The 21,252-nt window shown below is 40.2% G+C and overlaps 1 protein-coding gene across 1 annotated transcript; it reads right to left on the reverse strand.

The window, feature by feature from the left end:
- Positions 1-248: 248 nt before the first annotated feature.
- Positions 249-1,472, reverse strand: LOC132457501 (putative nuclease HARBI1). Its single transcript, XM_060051751.1, has one exon. It carries the CDS (start codon positions 1,380-1,382, stop codon positions 354-356), a length of 1,029 nt encoding a protein of 342 aa, XP_059907734.1. The 5' UTR covers positions 1,383-1,472; the 3' UTR covers positions 249-353.
- Between the last annotated feature and the right edge of the window lie 19,780 nt (positions 1,473-21,252).

The raw sequence follows: 21,252 nt of genomic DNA on the forward strand, positions 1-21,252 counted from the left end.
AAAATGGGTTGCTCAAAACTAAAGATGGATTCAGAAAGAAGATCAGATCACGTAATCCGATCTTACATTTGATCTGGATCAAACCTTCCTTTTGTGTTGTTCAAAACTTTGAAGTTGGTTTGGGATACATTTGATCCAAAAAAACAAGATTATTCTGATCCCACCAGGATAATTTTTTAAAACAAAATGAATGATGACAAAATCAGTTTTTTGGCAAATGATATACATTTATTCATATTTCGGATGAATTCAAATCATAAAAATGATAATCAAAATGATAATGATGAGTAAAAATAAAATAAAGAAAAGCTATGATACATTTGTACACATAAATTGTAGACAGTTATTCAAAGTTAAAAGTAGTTTCGTACCATTCCCTCTCTTATAGCATGTCCAGTGTGTCCCTCACTAGGTAGGACCATTCGTGGCTGTTCTGGGTCTACATCAGGCTCAGGTCCATCATGAGCGTCACTGGCATCGCAAGGGACATGACGCCTGGTGGCGATGTTATGCAGAACAATACAGGCCAGAATTATGTTGCATGCCACCTTAGGTTCTACTCGCAGGTAGTTAAGACAGGCAAACCTTCTCTTCAGCACTCCATTTAAGCGCTCAATGGCACATCTTGTTTTGCAATGTGCAATGTTGAAGCGTGCTTGCTCAGGTGTATTTGCAACCGGAAAAGGGGTCATTAGCCATGGTAGAAGTCGGTAAGCGCTGTCTCCCAATATAATGCCATTTGGCCGGTTTGTTTGGAGCTCTCTGTATAGTGCACTCTGTCTTAGAATGCGTGCATCATGGACAGACCCTGGCCATTTCACAACACAGTTGGTGATGATGAGGTCGGCGTTGCCCACAAGTTGTACGTTGATGCTGTGCCTCCCCTTCCGATTTACATACTCCCACTCCCTCTCACGATGTGCTTGGATATGCACATGTGTACAATCGATAACTCCAATCGTGTTAGGCATGTTCCCCATGTGAAAAAACTTGTGCTTAGTCTGAGCAATCTGGTCATCCTTGGGAAAGGAAACAAATTGATTGATCAGACTGCCCAGTGCCATGGACACAACCTTCACCACATTACTCACAGTGGATTTGTCCACTCCCATATAGTCTCCTATTACTTGGTAGAAAGTCCCACATGCGTATAAGCGCAGTGCAATTAAGCACTGTTCCTCCACGGACAAAGCATGACTCCTTCGGGTTTTGTGTTGGAGTGTTGGTCTAATCAGGTCTGAAATGTACTTGATGTCATCTCTCCCAAAGCGAAAACGTGCATACAGTTCATCTGAAGTGTATTGCTCAAGTGGTTTGGCACGCTCAGCGTACACCCTAGCAGGGTGCCTTCTCCTATGGTACCGATGAACAATACCCGCCATCTGGATGCCTCTGTAGGTTAAGAGAAATGTGTGCGAAACATGATGTGTTTAAGTGGTCAAACCAATTAACCAGCAACAAGCTAATTACTAGAAGCCTAATTGATAACAGGCCAAAGCAATAATGCCCAAGGCGTTAAGAGAAATGTGTGTGAAACATGGTGTGTTTAAGTGGTCAAACCAATTAACCAGCAACAAGCTAATTACTAGAAGCCTAATTGATCACAGGCCAAAGCAATAATGCCCAAGGCGTTAAGAGAAATGTGTGCGAAACATGGTGTGTTTAAGTGGTCAAACCAATTAACCAGCAACAAGCTAATTACTAGAAGCCTAATTGATCACAGGCCAAAGCAATAATGCCCAAGGCGTTAAGAGAAATGTGTGCGAAACATGATGTGTTTAAGTGGTCAAACCAATTAACCAGCAACGAGCTAATTACTAGAAGCCTAATTGATCACAGGCCAAAGCAATAATGCCCAAGGCTTATAAGATCAGTGGAGAAATCATGGAGACCAAGGAGAAATCATGGAGTCAAAAGGGCCTAATTTCACTGTGGCAGAAACGTACGCACTACTGGAGGGAGTTCGGGCCAATTTTGCCACAATAGTAGGTGGTTTCAGCTCGGCAAAGGGTGGGGAGGTCACCAAGAAAGGTAAAGACACCATTTGGGAAGACATTACCAACCGAATCAATGCCTTGGGGTCTGGCCAAAAGAGGACCTTAAAACAAGTAACACTGCGCTGGAAAAACCTGCGGGCCAAGGCAACCAAGGACCTCAGTGAGGCAAAAAACCCTCGCACTGGTAACAAGCCATATAAAAGGGGTGAATACACTGATATGGTCCTCGATATCGTCGGAGGCGAAAAGTCAGAGGCTCTGCACGGTATAGAAGGTGTAGAAGGAAATGGAGAGGCCACAATGACAGAGGCTGGAGAATGTGAGCCGAACCCTCCTGCAGAGGAATTTGTCCTGGACCTTACTCCAGCGATTGAGGAGGACGATGGATCCCCCCTGACCATGGAGCCAGTTGTTTCTAGAGTTGCTAAAACAAAGCGTAAACGTTCCTCGGGCCAGGATGGTGACGCCTATGAGGTGCTTCTGCGAAAGGAAACTGAAAGAGCAGAAATTCAGATTCAACTGGCAAAAGAGAAACTCCTGCTAACCCAACTGCAGCAGACAAAAGTGAAAATGGAGATACAACTCCTAAAGGCAGAGGTGGAAAGAGCTGGTCTTTGTCCTGTAAATGATCCTACAATTTTTTGAATATTGGACAGTGCTATTTTTTGTTCCGTGGAGGAACAGTGCTTAATTGCGCTTGCGCTTTTACGCATGTGGGACTTTCTACCAAGTCAGGAGACTATATGGGAGTGGACAAATCCACTGTGAGTAATCAGGTGAAGGTTGTGTCCATGGCACTGGGCAGTCTGATCAATCAATTTGTTTCCATTGGACAGTGCTAAAATTTGTTTATTACCAAAACTAAATAAGGAATGTAAATGTTTCAGTTCATTATCATTTTTCTGTTTCTTAAAATTCAAACAAACAATGGCTATTTGTGGCCACCTGTATTTTTCGGTGTACTTGTTGTTCTTTGCTAAGCCTGTAGGCTGCACTGTTGGTTCCATTCTAAAATTCGGTAATCGAGATTTGGTAATTCTGAAATTTGGGATTTGGATCACTTTGATCCTATCCAAAGTTTCTTTGAAAAACTGGCATAATAGTAATCTGGATCAAGTGATCCTGGATAGCAAAACATGGGATTTCCAAATCCGGATCAGTTTGATCCAGATTAAATTTTTTGGGCCCTGAAGATGACTGGTTAATGCCAGGGACCAGGGTGGGTTGTAGGGATTTACAATGTATTGTAATGTTTGTTAGATGTGTGTGTATATATATATATATATATATATATATATATTGCTTTACTCCTGACCGGTTCCGTTATTATTATTATTATTATTTCAGTCACAAATCATTGCGCTGCGTTTTACAGAAATCATTACTAATCAAAAATGGTTGCCATCACAGTTCCACTGTATAAGCTGTCTATCAAAACCTGGTAGGTCTACATCCTTACAAAAACGTACTGATTATGCTGTTGCGTTAAATAATACCTTTCTTTTTGCCAAACATGTCATAGTCATAGTATTCAAAATAATGTTTGTTATTTGCACAGCACCAGCTAGAAATGTGTATTTGAATTTTCAATGAAATGCATTCCTCAGTAAAACTTAAAGAGCGAGGCATTTATATCTGATGTTAAGAAAGGGACTAGTTTAAATTTAAGCAATCACCAACAGAGGAAAACAGTTCATACTTTGAGATATATTAATCAATCACAAACATACATTTCTTATTTGATTGCATTAAATAAATAAGTACTAATTCAGTTTAGATTCATATTTTATTACAATGTGATACAGATAACACCATCTTTAATTACCTACCCTTAATTATGATAAACAATGAAAATGTCAGCTACATCCTAATCCATACTCTCTATTTCCATAAATTGAAATAAAATCATCTCATGGTTCGAAATATCATCGGCCATTCAGCAAAGGAAGTCCAAAGAAAAGGAAGAGGAATATCAATGTTCAAACTTTTATGACTGAACCTAAATGCTCCTGTATCCTGTATTACATCTTCCAAAAAAACGAGAAATTCCTCCAATCCTCCATAAAGATGTAACTGGACAATGTTGATGAGGTCCTCAAGATCACTGTTTATACGTTCCATACTCATGCCATTATATACTTCCTGAATGTTGAGTTTTGCATGGTCTTTATACTGAGCTAGGTGTTTCTTTGCGTCTTCAATGTGTTGTTTTGAAGACATCAATGTGTTTTCCCCCTCTGCATAGATCCCATCCATTCGGGAGGCCAACTCTGGGTTTTCAGCTCTGAGGGAAGCAATGAGCTCATCTGCCTTTTGAACAAACATCTGCAAGAAATCACTAAGGCTCTGGAATAGCTTTTCCAAAGACATCTCCCTCCAGATCTGAAGCGCCTGCACTCTCCGTTCAAGCAGTGATTTCCAAGCAGACGTTAGTTCTTCCCGGATCTCTTGTCCCTTAACAACAACATCAGTTGCGGGGATTGTAAACTCTATTCCTCGAATGTTACTAGTTACAGTGTTCATTATCCTTGAAAACCTTTGCATGGCTCTTTCAAATCCATCTGAAATATAGCGGCAGGCCCGCTGGAAGACCTGCAGACCGGTCTGCTTCTGATCAGATCCAGGCATAGGGACCTCCACGTTACGTAGGAAGGTCAAAATGGCTTCCATTGTGTTTTCAACAACCTGCTCAGCATATTTGCTTAATTTTCTAATGCTGTTAGAAATGTGCACATTGAGGTCAAAAGCCATTGATTGAGAGCCAAGCTTATCAATCAATTCCTGAAGTGCAGTGACAGACTCAGCAACGTCCTTGTGAGCTTGTTCTATGGCATTAGTGAGTGTGTTCCTAAACTTTATTCCACCACGATTAAGGTCAAAACCAAAGTGGGCAGTGTGGTATTTATTAATGAACTTGAGAACTGCTTCAGTAATGGCAGGCAATCTACCCTTTAAGCCCTCAATAAAATCACCAAGGACTCCTATGTTCCAAGAGGTTAGTATGCTCAGCTTTTCGGAGTTTTTAATAGTGGCTTTGACACTCAGAATATCAATATCCTTCCCAGGATTCCTCTGTAAAAGTAGAAAAGATCGATTTTAAAAGAAAGGATAGGCATAGCATATTGATAGAAATGCCCACAACATAGTTTTTTTTAACTATCTTACCAAATACCGACTGAACAATTTTCCATGTAGCTGTGATAGAGACCTTCGCTGAAAATACAGTCCAAGGAAGCCTGATGATGGAGAAGACATGGATGCTGTGATTCCATCTTTGCGTGAGGCATAGCGAAAGCTCAAATCTGCAAAGGTTGGGCTGGTGATGTCAACATTAACTGTATGATGAGACACCCTAAAAAGAAATACAAAATGATGTTACATGGGGGAAAATACATTCTTAGAGGTTGTCGCCCATCCATTGGAACATAATAATTACATTGACATGGTAAAATGAGCTTCATGTTGTATGTACAATTTTACTAATTATCTTTCACAATAGTCAGCAATTTGAGAACTTACACAGCCTCAGCAGTTTGACGCTTAACCCTTAAAAAGAAAATAATCCACAATAAGAAATACATTCATAACTAAGATGCACACAGGACACAAATATAACTTCAAATCATGTTTTAGGACTCAATTCTGAGATATTCACTGAAATATTTTGGACATGCCTTCTACTACAATACATATTCATATTATTAATATATTAACTTTTTTAAAGCAAAGACATTAAGGGCCAACATATCTGCAGTATATTTTGTGTTTTTACCTCATATTTTGAGCAAATGTGTGTTGCCAGGCTACATTTACATCACTGTGAACGAAGTTGCAATGGCCATTAAGATCCATGAGTCCATTGTCAAATCCAAGAGTTGCTGCGGCTGCAAAAATATTATAGAATGACATTCAATTCAGGCTAATATCCCTCAATCTTATGAATGAAAACTGATTACAACAATCATTCAAAAGAAATATATCATACCATCGAGATCATACTCCAAGAAGTTCATTGTGGAAGAACAGGTAGACTTTGCTGCTGTAACAAGGTGGGAATCCTTTTTCTCCACTTTGGCTGTTGTTGCCACATTGTATCCGGGTAAAGAAATATTCCATGTGGCAGTGAGGGCACCAAACATTGGGATGAACACACTTGATGGCAGAAATATGGCAATTTCAGGAATTTCCATAGTTTGCTGTGGAATAGTGATGAATGGACTTTCCCTTGGGAGTTGGAAGGCTGAGATGGAAATTTCATGTTGGGGTATCTTAAGTGAAAGGAAGGACATTTTTCCCGGAAGAAACTGGGTATCTATGTTATAGCGGGGAATGGAAATTGTTGGCAGGCCAGGCAGCGTGATGTAAAAAGCTTTAGTAGAGATTGTCTTTGGAATGTTCAAGTTCTTCATATCAACAATGAAAGATTGCACTTGCAAGGTTGTAAATGGGACATCAAAGGCTGGAATTGAGATTCCGGGTGGTAGTATAAAATGATCAGGAAAGTCAAGATTTTCAATTCGCATATCAATTTTCCGTATGCTAGATGGAATTTGTTTAACCCAGCCAGGCATGGCCAGGGTAAGCTCAGGAATGCTGAAAGTGACTCCGTTGTCTAATATTTGAGATGGTATGGAAAACAGTGTTCCGTCCTGGCTCTTTGTGTACACAATGCTGAAAGACGCATTAAATAATTGTGGATCGTTTATTTGAGCGTGATCAAACCTGAGCACATCCCAGAGGGACCGATGATACACAGGCAGTCTCAGGGACTTCAGGAACTGTATGTACGCTTCAACTGAGCAAGTCATGTCCATTCGTACTTCAGCCTCATCATTGGAGATCACTAAATCAATGGCATTGCTGAAGGCTCCCAGCTGTCCTCCGCTATGCCAGGTGAAGGCCTGCTTCTCCCTTGAAATGGCTAGGTTGATGTTCTGAATGAGTGCAGCTGATGATTGAAGTGCATCACTGTCCAATGTAGCCTTTAGGGTTGTCAGTGGAACAAACTCCAGTGTACCTTTAGCAGTGTGTTTCCCCAGTGTATCTACAAATGCAAAGTTGGCATTATTATGGCTGGTGTATTCCATTGTCGCGTAAAGCCGCTGCAAAGACACTTCAAGTGCAGATCTCTTGTCTATATCTAAATGAAAGATGTTTGTTCTGCTTCGCAGCTCTTGTTGGCGGTCAATGTTTGAAATCAGAAGAAATTTAAAAGCTGAATGCAATCCATTTGCATTAATGTAGAAATTGGCTTCATTTTCGAGATCTCCTTCAAAACTGTAACTGTCCATCACGAAAACGTCTGTTTTTCCTTTAGTAGATGTGTCCAGTGAGACATATGATGTAAGAGCTTCTAGCATCAAATTATGATCTATGTTACCCTTTGCCACAGAATGAATCAATGGAATTGTAAACATGTATTTCAGCTTCATTTTGGAGGCTACATTTGGTTTCGTCCTGGTATTTCCAAGGAGTTCTTGATCCACTTCCACAGTAAGGAAGGGTAGATTAAGTTTTGCATTGTTGGCCATTGAGCTTTCCATGCTTTGTTTGGTGAGGCTTACAGCACAGACATGATTTGCTTTTAGATTTTGGTGAACCACAGACAGAGATGTAGCAAATTCAATTCCCCTCTTTCTTGTCAAACTAGCAGCTCCGTCCAGTTTTCCATTTAAAAAATCGAAAACCGAAGTTGAAAAAGCTCCGAATTGTGCCACGATGTCGGACTGATTAAAAAGGTCAGCATTCACCTGCAGCGTAATCAGAGAGGACTTAAAAGAGAACTCATGAGACACATTACCCAGTGATGGAATCCAGATTTTGTTTTGAATGGCAGGTAGAGTAATAGTAGGTAGGGTAAGTTTGTTCAGCGTTTCAGGAAGATGGATGACAGGCAGTTCTAGCGATGGCAGAACAAGAGCATAGGATGGCACAGAGAAACCTATGACTGGAACTTTAAAACTTGGTGTACTGAACGCTTTTGGAACAAAGTAGCTGAAAGCTGGCATCTCTGCCGTAAAGGCAGAAACTTCAATATTAAGGATTGGTACTGTATATTGAGGGAACATGAAGATTCGAGGAGGCTGGCTAGGAGTTTCAATATTGTGCTTGGTATAATGTTTCTTTGCTTGGTTATAGGAATCCTTCAGACAATTAACCAACATATCTCTATAATCTTCAAAGGTACCAGGGAGAATATCACCAATTGCACTGTAAATTGGTCCAAAATCGACATTGATGCTTTGCATTTGTGGGTTCTTATGGAAATGAAGGTCAAGGTTCATATCAAATGTTTGCTGGGGAGTGGTTAACACGGATCCTATGCCAGCATGTTCCCAAATAGAGAATTCCTTCAATTCAGGTGTTTTCATTTCTAGGTAAGGAACGGTTATCTCTGGGATACTGAGGGGAAGAGTCAAAAAGTCCAAATTAGCCTCACCATATGCTGTGGCATGTAGGAACAATTCCATATAATTGTTTTCCATTGTGTAATTGTGATTGTACTTATATTGGTTAAATCTGGTTGAAGCAGCCCAACCAAGCCGTTGCTGTTCCGGATTAAGGATTAGGCCGAAGTCATGCTGGAAGTCTGACTTTCCAGTGAGTTTGAGCGGAAGAGAGATTTTGGCATTGCATTTATTCTTACAATTGAACACTATTTCAAAAGGCTGAACCAAGAATTCCAAAGAGTGAGACACTGGTCCACTCAATCTTCCAATGAGTTCAGCATCATAAAACGTTGTCAGTGCAATTTTCAAGTCTTCAACATGTGCCTCGCCCTTTAAAGAAAAGACGCTGCTTTTAAGAAATGGAAGTTCAGCCTCAGCTTTTGCATCAACAATGATGTGACTTAGTATTACTGATTCAGCAGTAATATATTTCTTAAATTGTATGGCATTACTTTTAGTTTCTCCCTCAATGGTTAAGGTAGCAGTGCCAAAATTGACAGTGAATTCCAGATCACATTTATGCGTGCCTTCATCAGAATAGTCTTGAATGGACCATTTTCCATTTCCGATGTTTTTAATATTTCCAGAAACAATACCAGATTCTATTTTGGTTTCCATATTTTGTGTCATTGTTGCTTCGCTTGAGATTTCCGCCATTGGAATGTTCAGGTTATGATTGTAGGTTGTTTCCACTGCTGCTGTGACTCCACTCTTTAGTGTAAGTTTTCCCTTGTTGACCAAGTTACATGAATTCATTTTAGTAGTTATCTTGGCAGTGGTGGCTACAGCTACTTCAGCAGATGGTTCAGTTATGGTCAATGACCCCTCATGATCAATAGAAAAGGCTACATGAGTGACTTTTAAAGTCTCTGTCAACATCAACTTCTTCATTCTGGGAGCTTCTACACGAGCCATGGCATCTAAGGAATAGTCAAGGAGATCTATATTTGACATTCCCTTGGAGGTTAAAAAGGCAGTAAACTGCGGGGTTTTGAAAGTAGTTGTTGAGTTCTGGATAAGTACTGTTGTTACAAGGGTGTAAAAGGGAGAGTCCAGTCTAAATTCACTATAGAGCTTGCCAAAAACTGGAAGACAAATTTCACTGGGTATCTCAGGAATCTCTGTGATCTCTGGAATGGGAAGCATTGTAATACTAAAGTCTCCCAGATTCAATTTGGGAATGTTGATCACAGGAAATTTGATTTCTGAAAGAGTAATTTCTAGCAAAGTCAAATCTGGCAGATTAAACAAGTAGAGAACTTTAAGATCTCCAAAGATTTCATCAGGCTCAATCATTGGGATCTCATACTCTCTGATGCGGTCTATTATTGCAATTATGTCTGTTTTGATCTCTTTAAAATCAATGGTAAATGAAGGAATTACGAAATTGAAGATAGTGAATCCGGGAACTGAAATTCTATCTGGTATGCTGATCTCCTGTAGTTTGTTCAGCTTTATTTTGAATTGGGGAATGGTCAGGTCCGTAAGTGGTACTTTGAAAGATGGCGCTACAATTTCAACTCTCTTCAGAGCATCCAGAACACCAAGCATGCCCTCTTCAATTTGATGAATGATGTCTTGTTCATTTGTTATTTTGTGAATCTGTGCCATTAGTTTACTCAATTTTTCAGAGATGAAAGTGATCATATTAGAGTAGGACTCACTCAGCCTTTGAAGGTGGATGTAGATTTCATCTTTGATGTCCATTCCAAGGACTCTTTGCCTGGTGTCTTCTAAGATTTCCTTCACTTTCATCTTCATGTCAATGTAAGCTGTGGTGTTAATCACATCATAGAACTTCTGTAGAACCTCAGCAACTTTAGTGTTTTTGAGCTCCTCAATATATTTGATAATTGAAGTCTGTCTTTCTCTTATAAAGTCCCTAGTGGCCTCTATTTTATCAACTATTCCATATGTTTTAATCTGCTCATTAAGGTACTTAATTACTTCAGCTATCCTCTCATTAGACTCGTCAACAAATGAATTGTAATCAAATTTCTTCATTGAATTTAGTATTGATGAGATGCTTCTATTTAGCTCCTGAAAGATTTGCTTCCAGTCAATTAATTTAAATTGCTCGGTTACACGAAAAATGAATTGCATAATTTCATCATAGATATATTGAAATTGATTGCATAGAGCTTTCAAATGATCAACTGCTAACTGTACAGTTTTTTCAATTTCTAATTCTTTAATGAGCACCACTAATTGATCTAATAAGTCCTTAAATTTTTCATCAAGATCATATTTAACAATAAGATCCCTAATGTAGAAATACACTGCATTGAGTTTGTTTGGTATTTCATATTCATCAATCCAATTGATAAGAATATCTTTCATAGACTCAATCACGTTTGTTATATCAGAGTAGGGTATGTCGTAAGAAAGTTGCTGAACATACTGAGGTATATCCAATGAAATAATATCATCTCTTAAATCCTGGAAAAACATTTTGACATCAAAAGTCTCAACTATGTGTTTTGATGTAGCGATGGTTTTCTTAATTTTTTCCAAGATATTGTACTTAGCATCGAGATCCTGCAGCCAAGCAAGGCTGCTTTCTGTAAGTTTTTTCAAATCAATCTGTCTTACAATATCCTCCATAGATTTTAATGCTTTGATAAGTGTGAGTCGAATTTTGTAGTTTTGATCAAAGTCCATGAGTTTATTCCCGATTTTTGAGAGTGTATTGGACATGAAATCATGAAAGTCTCCTGTTGATACAAAGTCTTTGATTGTACAAATTACATTTTGGATTTTGTGGGCAATTTCAATGACTGTTTTCCCAAAGTCGGTTTTCAGTTTTTCCACAGCCAGTTCCAGGTCATCTATTGTTACAGAAAAGTCCTTTGTCAAATAAGTTACCTTTTCTTTTATCTCTTTTACTTTGTTCTCTAGATCCATTTGTCTTATAAGATCATTCACCTCCATAGGTATCTGATTTAGCCTGGTTCTGAATTGTTTAATTAACAAAATAACATCAATTCTGTTGACATATTGTTGCAGAGATTCTAAAGCTTTCAGAAGAGCTTCTTTCACAATGTCAAACGCAGCAGGCAGGCTCTTTATGAAAGGAATCTCAGCAGTATGGCAGTCACTGTTCTTATCATACTTTAGAAAACTGGAGGTCTTGAACTCTTGTATTTCTGGCAATTTTGTTTCTCTAATGTAATTCAATTGACTGAAAAGGTCTGTAAGAAGTACGCCAGAAAACTCAAATCCAATTTTTGCAGGGTCATTGTAAGTATTGATTTCCTGATTGTAATCGTGCCTATTCATTTTGGATTGAGACTTCCAGTTCAGAGATTGTTTGCTGGGCGTTAATAGCCCATTACATTTGTTATCAATATGAGAAGAGGACACGCCACTTTCTAACGTATGCTTGGTTGATACCTGGCAGTCATGGGAATATGCCAAGGCGGCTGGTTCAGCCATGATCAGCAACTTGCTATAAAGTTGTCCAGTGTGTTTTCCAAATAGATTTAATTCTCCATCGCTATTGATAAGTCCATCCAGGGTGAAACTAAATGGCACAGCCATGGTGCGAATATTGCCATCAAAACGTAAGGATTCAGAGGTGACTTGTGCTTCACATATGGATTTGGAGGCAAGTCCAGCAAATTCAAATTCACAGTTGTGACTCAGCTTGACATCCATTATTCTCCCAGATGCACTCGACTTCATGGTCCCTGCCATGTCTGCATATTTGATTTGGTATGTATGTTTGATTTGATCTACCTCTCCATTGGCTCCTTTCAAGCTTCCCGTTAGGTCCATCATGATTGGCTGCAGTCGCAGGTGTCCCTCATTGTTGAAATTTAAACTTTGGAGCTTCAAATCATTGGTTACATCTATTGACATGACAAATGGTTTCATATTAATCCTGATATCATGTTTGTAGTAAACATCTTCACAGATAAAGTTGTCTGTTTTGGAGTGGAGATCTGCAGTCCATAGAGTGAGGACCAGTGTGTGGCTATTTTCAGTTTTTCGCTGCTTCAGTGATCCCATTGAGTTGCTGGAAATGCTCAAAGTCCTTCGGTTTAACAGGAAATTAAGGTTGTTTCTTGTGCTTGCATCGTGTGCATAGCCCTTGAAGACGCCATTCAGTGATGCTTCTGTAGTTGTGACTTTGACTTCAATGTTCAGCTCTCCCCTAGCTTCCTCAGCCATTGCCTTTGATAGAGATGAGAGGGTCACTCCACTCTGGTCTATGTTGCTGTTAAAGACGTTCTCAAATGTTACAGGACTACACTGAATGTTATTAGTTCCACTGGTGGTTACACCATTTTGGTTAATTGTTAACGAAGCTTTGTGCAGAGCGCGACCTACATTAGAGGTCAGTGAACCTTCCGAATTGACTTCGAGTCCATATGAAGTCACAGTACCAGTTAAGAGGGAGAATGCCCTATTCGTTGCATCATCTGCCTGGGACTCGATTCTGAAAATCACCAGTTGACTGGACAAGCCAAGCTCAAGTTTGTTGTTAAGCATTTTACCCAGAGCTGCTGCAACCACATTACTCTTCAGGGTCACCTGTGCACCTTTGTACTTAAGCTCTGACACATGCTGCAGTACTTGATCCTGTACATTTGTTTTGGATACAATGTTCAATTCATTGTTTGCATAAACTCCCTGTATAATGTTGTTGAGTTGGATTAGCGGTGAGCTGATACGCAGGCTGGACTCTCCCCTGCCTTCTCTGACCTGAGGAAGAAGGATGTAGCTTTGTGTGTAGGTGGCAGTGGTATGCAATGGACCTATTTCAAGCAATCCATCCAATTTGCCATCTCCTGTGACTTTATCTGCAGTGGAGGTCGATATGGCAGAGTAATCAAGAGAGCTCTGCAGCCCCAGGGGACTTGATACTAGGAGCTTGTAGTTTACCCTTGCAATTAGATTGTCTATCATTCTTAAACCTTCAGAAATGCTGAAGCTTGCATCAATGAGGCTATGGCTAAGGGAGCCATTCACAATATACTTTACATTATCAACCTTTCCAGACACCATCCCGGTACCTTCAACCGCAAACAAAAATGAGAGTAATGTCAGTATTAATGAACAGAAAAGGTTAAGGCTGACATCTTATTAACTTTTTCTATCGAGTAACAAAGCACAAATGGTTCTGTTCAATTATTCATTTTAACTCTGTGTTATCTTACCTTCAATTGTATATGACAATGGGTTGAAAGGGGACTGGGCCATAGCTTTGTACTGGACAATGTAGTTGGGTACATCCATGGTGTTGTTACCCCCAGCGATGCTGCCTTCCCAATTGTAAAGGTTGCTGTTTATCTTTGTGGATGCCTCAAAAAGACCCAGGAGAGGGACAGTGAAGTCCACGGATCGTGGTATGGTAAACGTTGGTACTGGATAGGTTTTGGCAGGAATGTGGACCCCGAGTGTTGGTATATTAATGTTCGGTACGGATAAGGTGGCTGGGAAATGTATCTCCTCTGAGGACTTCCCTCCAAGGGGTAAAGGAATGTTCACATCCATCTTGTCCTTGTTGAACTGGTATCTGAATAAACTGTCTCTATTAAGAAGTCAAAACACACATCATTTCAATACAAATATTAACAATTCATGTATTTGAAACATGCTATGTTTTTTCAAAGTTAGTCTATTCATCAAAGTGGTATTAACATAACCCTGTAAGAGCTCAATCCAGTGAAAACTTACGCTTGAAAAAACAATCTTTCAGGCAGCGCAGGCAAGGTAAGATCTGAGATGCTTCTCTTGCTCCGTAGTTTTTCTATCGAGGGGATGCTTGCAGACAACTTGTCCAGCCAAATATTACCTGCCTTTATGGGGTACATTACAATAAATAACAGATCACTAAATAAATACTAATATTAAAAAAAATGTAATAAACTGAGTGATAATTGTAATAAAAAATTTAATAATTCTTCATTCAAGAATTTACCTCAATGCCTTTTGTGACAATGTGACGCAGCTTCATGTCAGTCTGGGCCACCCTTTGGTCCAGAAGGGCATCAATGTGTTGCTGCAGTTGCCTATGATAGTTCTCTATATTTGGAATCAGTTTCTGGATGTCTGAATTTGTATCAGAGTTCATTTCAACCTCAAATTTGTTGTCATCTGTGAAGGGTTACAAACAATCCAACAGAGGAACAAAAAAGGAAATTTGAAAAACGTATGAATAAGAAATATTGATTTGCACATACATTTTCATAATTTCCGGATTGTCGTAGTCAGGTTGACGTTTACCATATATCAGGGTCACTTTCTGCACAGAGGTGGTCTCTGGGAGGTTAAGGGCAGCTTCTACAGCCATGATCACCGCATCGTCGTTCTTCAGGGTCAGTGTGAGAGCGCTGTCTGCTTTGAGGGAAGGAATAGCCATTTGGAGTTCTAACATTGCGTTCTTCATCATCTCAAGCCTGTAAAAAAAACAAAACAAGACATTCCATGTCAGACAGGGTCATAAAATCTCATACCAACCGTCAATTTACCTTTGAAGTCCAGAATTACCTGGTTCGTGCCACCAGGGTCAGCTGTGGGATGTGCTTGTTGGTTACGTCAAAGGTGACGCCTTTCATCTTCTTGCCCTTAACGTTAGTGTCGGTCACAGCTAGCTTTATACCAAGCTCCATGTCAAAATCAGGGATGTTGACCTCAGTTGTAAAAATGTTCTTGTTGCGGTTGTACTTCAGGATGGCTGTTGCTTCTTTTGATTCAGTGCCTGGTTGATTCAGAGAATATTTACTCATTACAAAATCTCTACTTAAATTATGCCTAGGTTTCCTCCATCTATGTTGACATAGGGAATTCTGAAATGTGTTTTAATAATCATTGCATGTACTGGCAGAACATCCATAGAAATCATAGCAACAAACCAGGTGACTAGCACTTCAACCACATCCTTAGGGCCCTATTTTAACGGTCTGAAACGCAAGTGAGAAGCGGCAAGTGCAAGTTGCTTTGTGGCCGGTTCCAAGGCGATGTCGCTATTTTACCGGCGCAAAAATTACTCTTGCGCCCGGCGCAAATCTAAAAAGGGTTGGTCTGAAGTAGCCTAATTACCCGTAGGTGGGGTTTGGGCGTAACGTGCAATAAACCAATGAGAGTGCCAGCTCCCATCCCCTTTAAGAGCCTTGAGCACATTTGAATCTGACTAGTTGAAATTTCGACAGCGTGTCTGCAGTCTCCGATAAGAAAGATGCACATGAATTTCAAACTTCAAATGGCTCAGTTTACAAATAATTGCCAAATAATATGGCCTAATTCACATGTAGAATAAGGTTTTCTTTCACAACTTCAGAAATACGAAGTCCTCAGATAAATTTCAGCAAAGAAAACTTAACACACGTATGATATGCGGCAACTGTGGAATGATATACGCAATACATTATAAACATTGTTTCTTATCAGTATTGTATGCATTATCGTTATCGACTTCAGTTCCTAATATGCATGTGTCCCCCCGTTAATATACATTGCCATGGACTGTATTATGCGCAGTGTTGGGTATCGTTACTTTTGAAAGTAATCCGTTAGGTTACTTTGTTACTATCAATTAAAAGTAATCCGTTACGTTACTACGTTACCTATAAATAAAAGAAACGCGTTAGTACTCGTGCGTTACCAACAATTAAAATGCGTTTGGGGTGCGTGCGTGTCCGCCTAGTGCAACAACAACACACATCCTCCTTTAGATGCACCAACAGTGCTGACTGTTTATGAATCAATCATGAACCTATAGCATAATGACAGGAAAGACAGTCATCATATTGCACGTTTTATTTAACAGGCATTCATCCTTTGATCATTTGAACAGCTTCCATGAATAACATTACTCCGGTAACAGGCAGTTATTTTAACAGAATGTAGCTTACCGTATTGGCTGCGCACAAAATAACAGTGCGTCACACATAGCTTATCCACTTTACAAGTGCAGGCGCCTAACAAAGTGCTGAACAGGTAGGCACGCAACCTTTTAGAATTGGAAATTTAACTCAATTTAACCGTATGCGTTGCACAAAAGAACAGTGCATGGCACTAAAAAAACATTGAAGAACTGAAAATGTTCGTGTGACCCTATAGCCCTACATTCATAACAATCACGTAGGCTACCTTTAGCCTATTTATCACCAAAGTAATGGTTGAAACGTAGGAGAAGAAGGTGCTCAAAACGACCACTATGTTCTTCTTGTCCTTTTCGCTCTGTAACTCAAAATAATGAGCGTACCTCCAGGAATCTAAGGCTATCTTCTCGTCCATCTTGCCGCAGTAACACACGTAGCTTACACACACAGGTGCGCGCGCACACACACACACAGAGAGCGAGAGAGAGAGAGAGAGATGCAAGGAGCAGGGCAGCAGCATCTGACTAAAAGCAGGAAAAACCCGGGACTTTACTTTCCTTATCGAGGGAAAATCTTAAAGTAACGGAGTAACGAGTGGTTATTTTGGAAATTAACGAGTTACTGATTACTGAATTCGCAAAACTAACGCGTTAGGTTACTCGTTACTGAAAAAAACGAATAAGAGTACTCTAACGCGTTAGTTCTAACGCGTTACCCCCAACACTGATTATGCGTTACGTGTTTAGTTTTCGTCTGTTTAAACAGATGGATGCACACACACGCGCCCGCATTCATTAATTCTTTAACACATGCACACAATTCATTCATTCTTTTCAACATTCACTCGCGGTAATACAATGTTTTCTCACGATCAAATACTCATCAATCCTAACAGTTATGGGCATGTACACGATGACTGTGTCAAGAAAATATGTGTTTGCTGTACGGTGTTTGCAGATGCATTGATTTAAAAGTACAACTCATTACCGCGGTATCAGCTGTTCTTTCCCAAATAATTTCCCAAGAATGTGTGGCTAGTAGATGAGAGAAGCAAACTGTATGCGCAAGGTGCACAAGCAACATTATGCATGCGCCCTTAAAATAGCATCTGAACAACGCGCCACTGACTTTAAACCACGTATTTCCTGGTTTGTGGCGCAAGTGGTTTCTAAAACTGAAAAATAGCACCAGGGAACGTTTGCGCCAGAACACGCCTCCTCCTTTCGCCGAACCGCCCCTTGGGCCGCAAGATCATTCCCTAATTTACCGACACGTGTCGCAGGAGGGAAAAGAACGCTCTGCGCCAGTTGCCAGAGAGTAAGTCAATGCGCCGGATTCAAGATAGGGCCCTTAGTGTTGAAAAGATTTCTTTTGACCACGTCATTAATACCCAGTGATAAGCATCTTTAAAAAATAACTGCAAAGAAAATATGTAATGTCCCACGTTGAAATCTATGTAAAAAGGGTATATTTTTCAATATCTGTAGATGCTGAAACTTGCATTGAGTACACAGTGCTATTATATTAAAAAGCTGGAGTTTAATTATTCCATTTCCCTACCTTCTGCCTTGAAAGAGAGCTTCAAAGAGTCCACTTTATGGCGACCGTCTTTACCCTCACGCAGTGTTTCTCCGGTGAGGGTGGCAATGTACTCTGAAACTTCCCCTGTGGGTTGGATCTCTATTGCGAACCTGACAGTGAAATAAAGGTTTCAAAGATCATATTATCATTTGGTCAGTTTAGACATCGATTGAACATCTTAATAAGGATAAACTAGGCTATTTTATGTTTGCTCCCATCTAACCCTTTTCAGTGTTTGATCTTGTGAATCCTGTTAGTGTTAGGTTAATTAAATTATCCAACTAGAAGTCTTAAACTAACATGACATTAAATCAAGATGAGCCTTCTTGCTTGACTCTAGGGGTATTTCTAACCTTTAGTAGACAATACATTGACACATCCAGTGTGTGTCAATATTTCTCTGACAAACTTTTAAGTTAATAAGCATCCACTATCATAACACAGATAAGCATTTACCTGGTATCTCCTGTAAGAGGGTAGTAGGGGGTTTCATCTGTGGAGTTGACGTTAGGGTAACGCGCAGCAGTGCACAGCTTCAGACCAGGGAAAAGGGCATCACATTCCATAGATTCAACTTTATCTTCCACCATGGAAGGCACAGTGGCCATCCCACTGGACGAGACTGATAGTACCTTGTTGCTGATTTGGAAGAATTACATTTAAATCATGAGCAACATTTACATATTTCTGGGATGGAGGTTGAGCCATGCCATTGCTCCTTGAACACATTTATAATAACTTGAAGCGGGTTTACCACATACCTGAAGCTAAAAAGAGTGTTTGTCTTTAGGGCAGGGATAGACAGCTTGAATTGGTTATTGGTCATGGTGACCTTGGCGTTGAAGGAAGTCTCATGGTGCATGTTTGTGTGCATCTCGAGGCCGGCCACAACAAAATCTGGAAGATGCACTCCCATTTGGGTAATGAATTCCAAGCCAACTGAAGGCATGAAAGACAATTGCTGCTACAAGGAATACCATGATGGTAAGATATAGAAAATGTGAAAAAGAGGAATAATAACATCATATTAGCTTTGTATTAATTTAACTGATACAAGAAACAGGATTCTAGTATTTTGCGACCCCTCTTTTTCTATCTTCAGATATTTTCATTAGATTACATCAAGCAGCAGAAACCTACCATGCCAGGAGCCAAATTCAAACCTCCGCGTGCGCCAGGGGTGATCACCCCAGCCAGCGAGAACTTGAGAGGTAAGCCAGAAGCCGTAGGCAATGACATTACATTTTCCATAAAGATGTAGTGTGCAAAGAGGTCATTTTCAGTGCTTGAAGTCAGTGCAGCAATTGCCTGTTCGGAGAAAATATACAATAACATAGCCAATTTCAATAAATAATAAATGTTCTTATTAAAAAATGTAATATTTATTAGCTTCTGAAACGCTTTTACCTTGGCGGGTAGCTGCTTGAAGAAAGTTTGATAGTATGTATACAGAGTATCAGCCATCTGCTTCACTTCACTGGACTTTATGTATCCCATCTCCCTTCCTAGGAGTGTCAGGTAGGCAGTGGCCTCTGGGGGAGGGTAGGAGCCGATGTCATGAAGAAGGGCATTGAAGCTGTTCTTGATGTCCAGTAGTAGGTCCTGTGGGAGCTGGATCATAAAGAGTGGTCTTTCAGGTGTTTCAGGTTGAGGTTACCCAGAGTTTAATGTATATCTTATGTTTCTGCATAATGATGTTATGATGGGTTCCTGATACCACGTTACCTGTCTTTTCATTCTGTTTCCGTCAGGGGCCAATCGGTCGAAAATTCTTTGGAGCACCTTGGGGACTTTGTAGGCTCCGGAGTTGTACATGGAGTTGGATGCGGCTTCAGGAAAGAAGCCCCTCTCTCCAAAGAGAGCATCTAGGGTCGGCTCAAATCCTTTTCCCTCTACGCCCACCTTTCAACGTAAAGATTACAAAAATGGATCAAAGGAAAATAAAAACGAGTTAATCAGGAAATATTAACCATGCCATTGGGTAAAGTGGAAAAAGGAAGATTTTGGTAACTGATGTACTCCCACAGGTGACTTAACAGATCAGTAAGTAGAGATAGTTAGCATTGTAGGGTCTTCGTCTTCGTCAGGCTTCATAACAGATTCGGATGAAGACTTTGGAAGATATGACCTTAATTTTATTTTTTTTAGTGATTCATTACTGCACAAAGCTATACTGTTACATCAACTACATAAAAACTGTGCATTTATCAAAAGTAAAAACAATTGAGTATTCATCCTGGCAATGGTATAAGCATAGTCATCATTTCTATATTTAAATAATTTAAAGTATTCTTTAACAGATGAATACATCATAGCCTTAAATAATTTGCCCCGCCAAAATAATCTTGTACAAGAAATGATTGTGGTCATAAAATGTCAGCCATACCTCAAAGATATCCTCCCTGAAATCGAGGACCCTGAGGGTCGTCTCCAGCATCACCTCCTTTGGCAGCGTGTCGGCCCCATCGAAGATGAGGTTAGTCTGCACTGAGCCCAGGGGTGTTTCCAGCCTGTAGCTGCCCGACGTGCTGGGACCCCTAAACGAGGAGGATGGCTGGCCTCGCCAGGCCGCCTCAACGTTACTCCTCATTCTTCAGGAGGGATAGAGAAGTTGGTAACCAAAACATTTAGGCCACGGCAACAAAACAATCTATATTAAACTAATCTTTTGCTATTCATAGCATTTTCACAACATTGTTTTATAATGAAAGAAGGAATGAACAAATGAATAAATTATTATTGAACCCTAACCGCTGCATATCTGGGTCGAGGGAATTGCGGATGTTGTCAAGGTGAGAGAATACAAAGTTCTTGAGCTGTGGCTCCTCCTCTCCTGCCAGGGAGTTGAGGAGTTGTGTTATCATGGCTTGATCTGCCCTCTTCATCAGGGTAAGGTAGGCTGCCACGCGATGCTCCACAGGGCTCTGAGGGTTCCTGCAGATCTCCATGAGGACATTCTGAATCTGTGGCACAAGGGTTGCAACCAGTTTGTTAAAGTCATGTCAGTTTCAGTGTTAGGGTGAGGGTTAAAGGCCCCTCATAAAGGCCTTTAGTGTTCCATAGGCATTTGGAAGAGAGTGACATTATCAGTACTTACAAAAATAAAGGCGATTTATATTGTTTGTATGCGTGCAGCCAAAAGCATACAAACTTTGAAATAAGTCTGTGCATTATTTTTTTAGGTAGATATGCATTTCTGAAAGTACCCCACCTACAGTCTCCAGATGGCCGAGTCAGTTTCGGCCCGACTCCTGCGTAGGAAGCAGGCACATATGAATATTACCACCCACTTACCCCACCCCCTCCAATCACAGCATAGATACGATTTTGTGGATCAGCTCCGGGAGTATAATCCCTTTCTCCTCCATGTCGCGGTTCAATCTGGACTTCAGAGAG

Source organism: Gadus macrocephalus, chromosome 5, assembly GCF_031168955.1.
Source record: "Gadus macrocephalus chromosome 5, ASM3116895v1".
Taxonomy (NCBI): domain Eukaryota; kingdom Metazoa; phylum Chordata; class Actinopteri; order Gadiformes; family Gadidae; genus Gadus; species Gadus macrocephalus.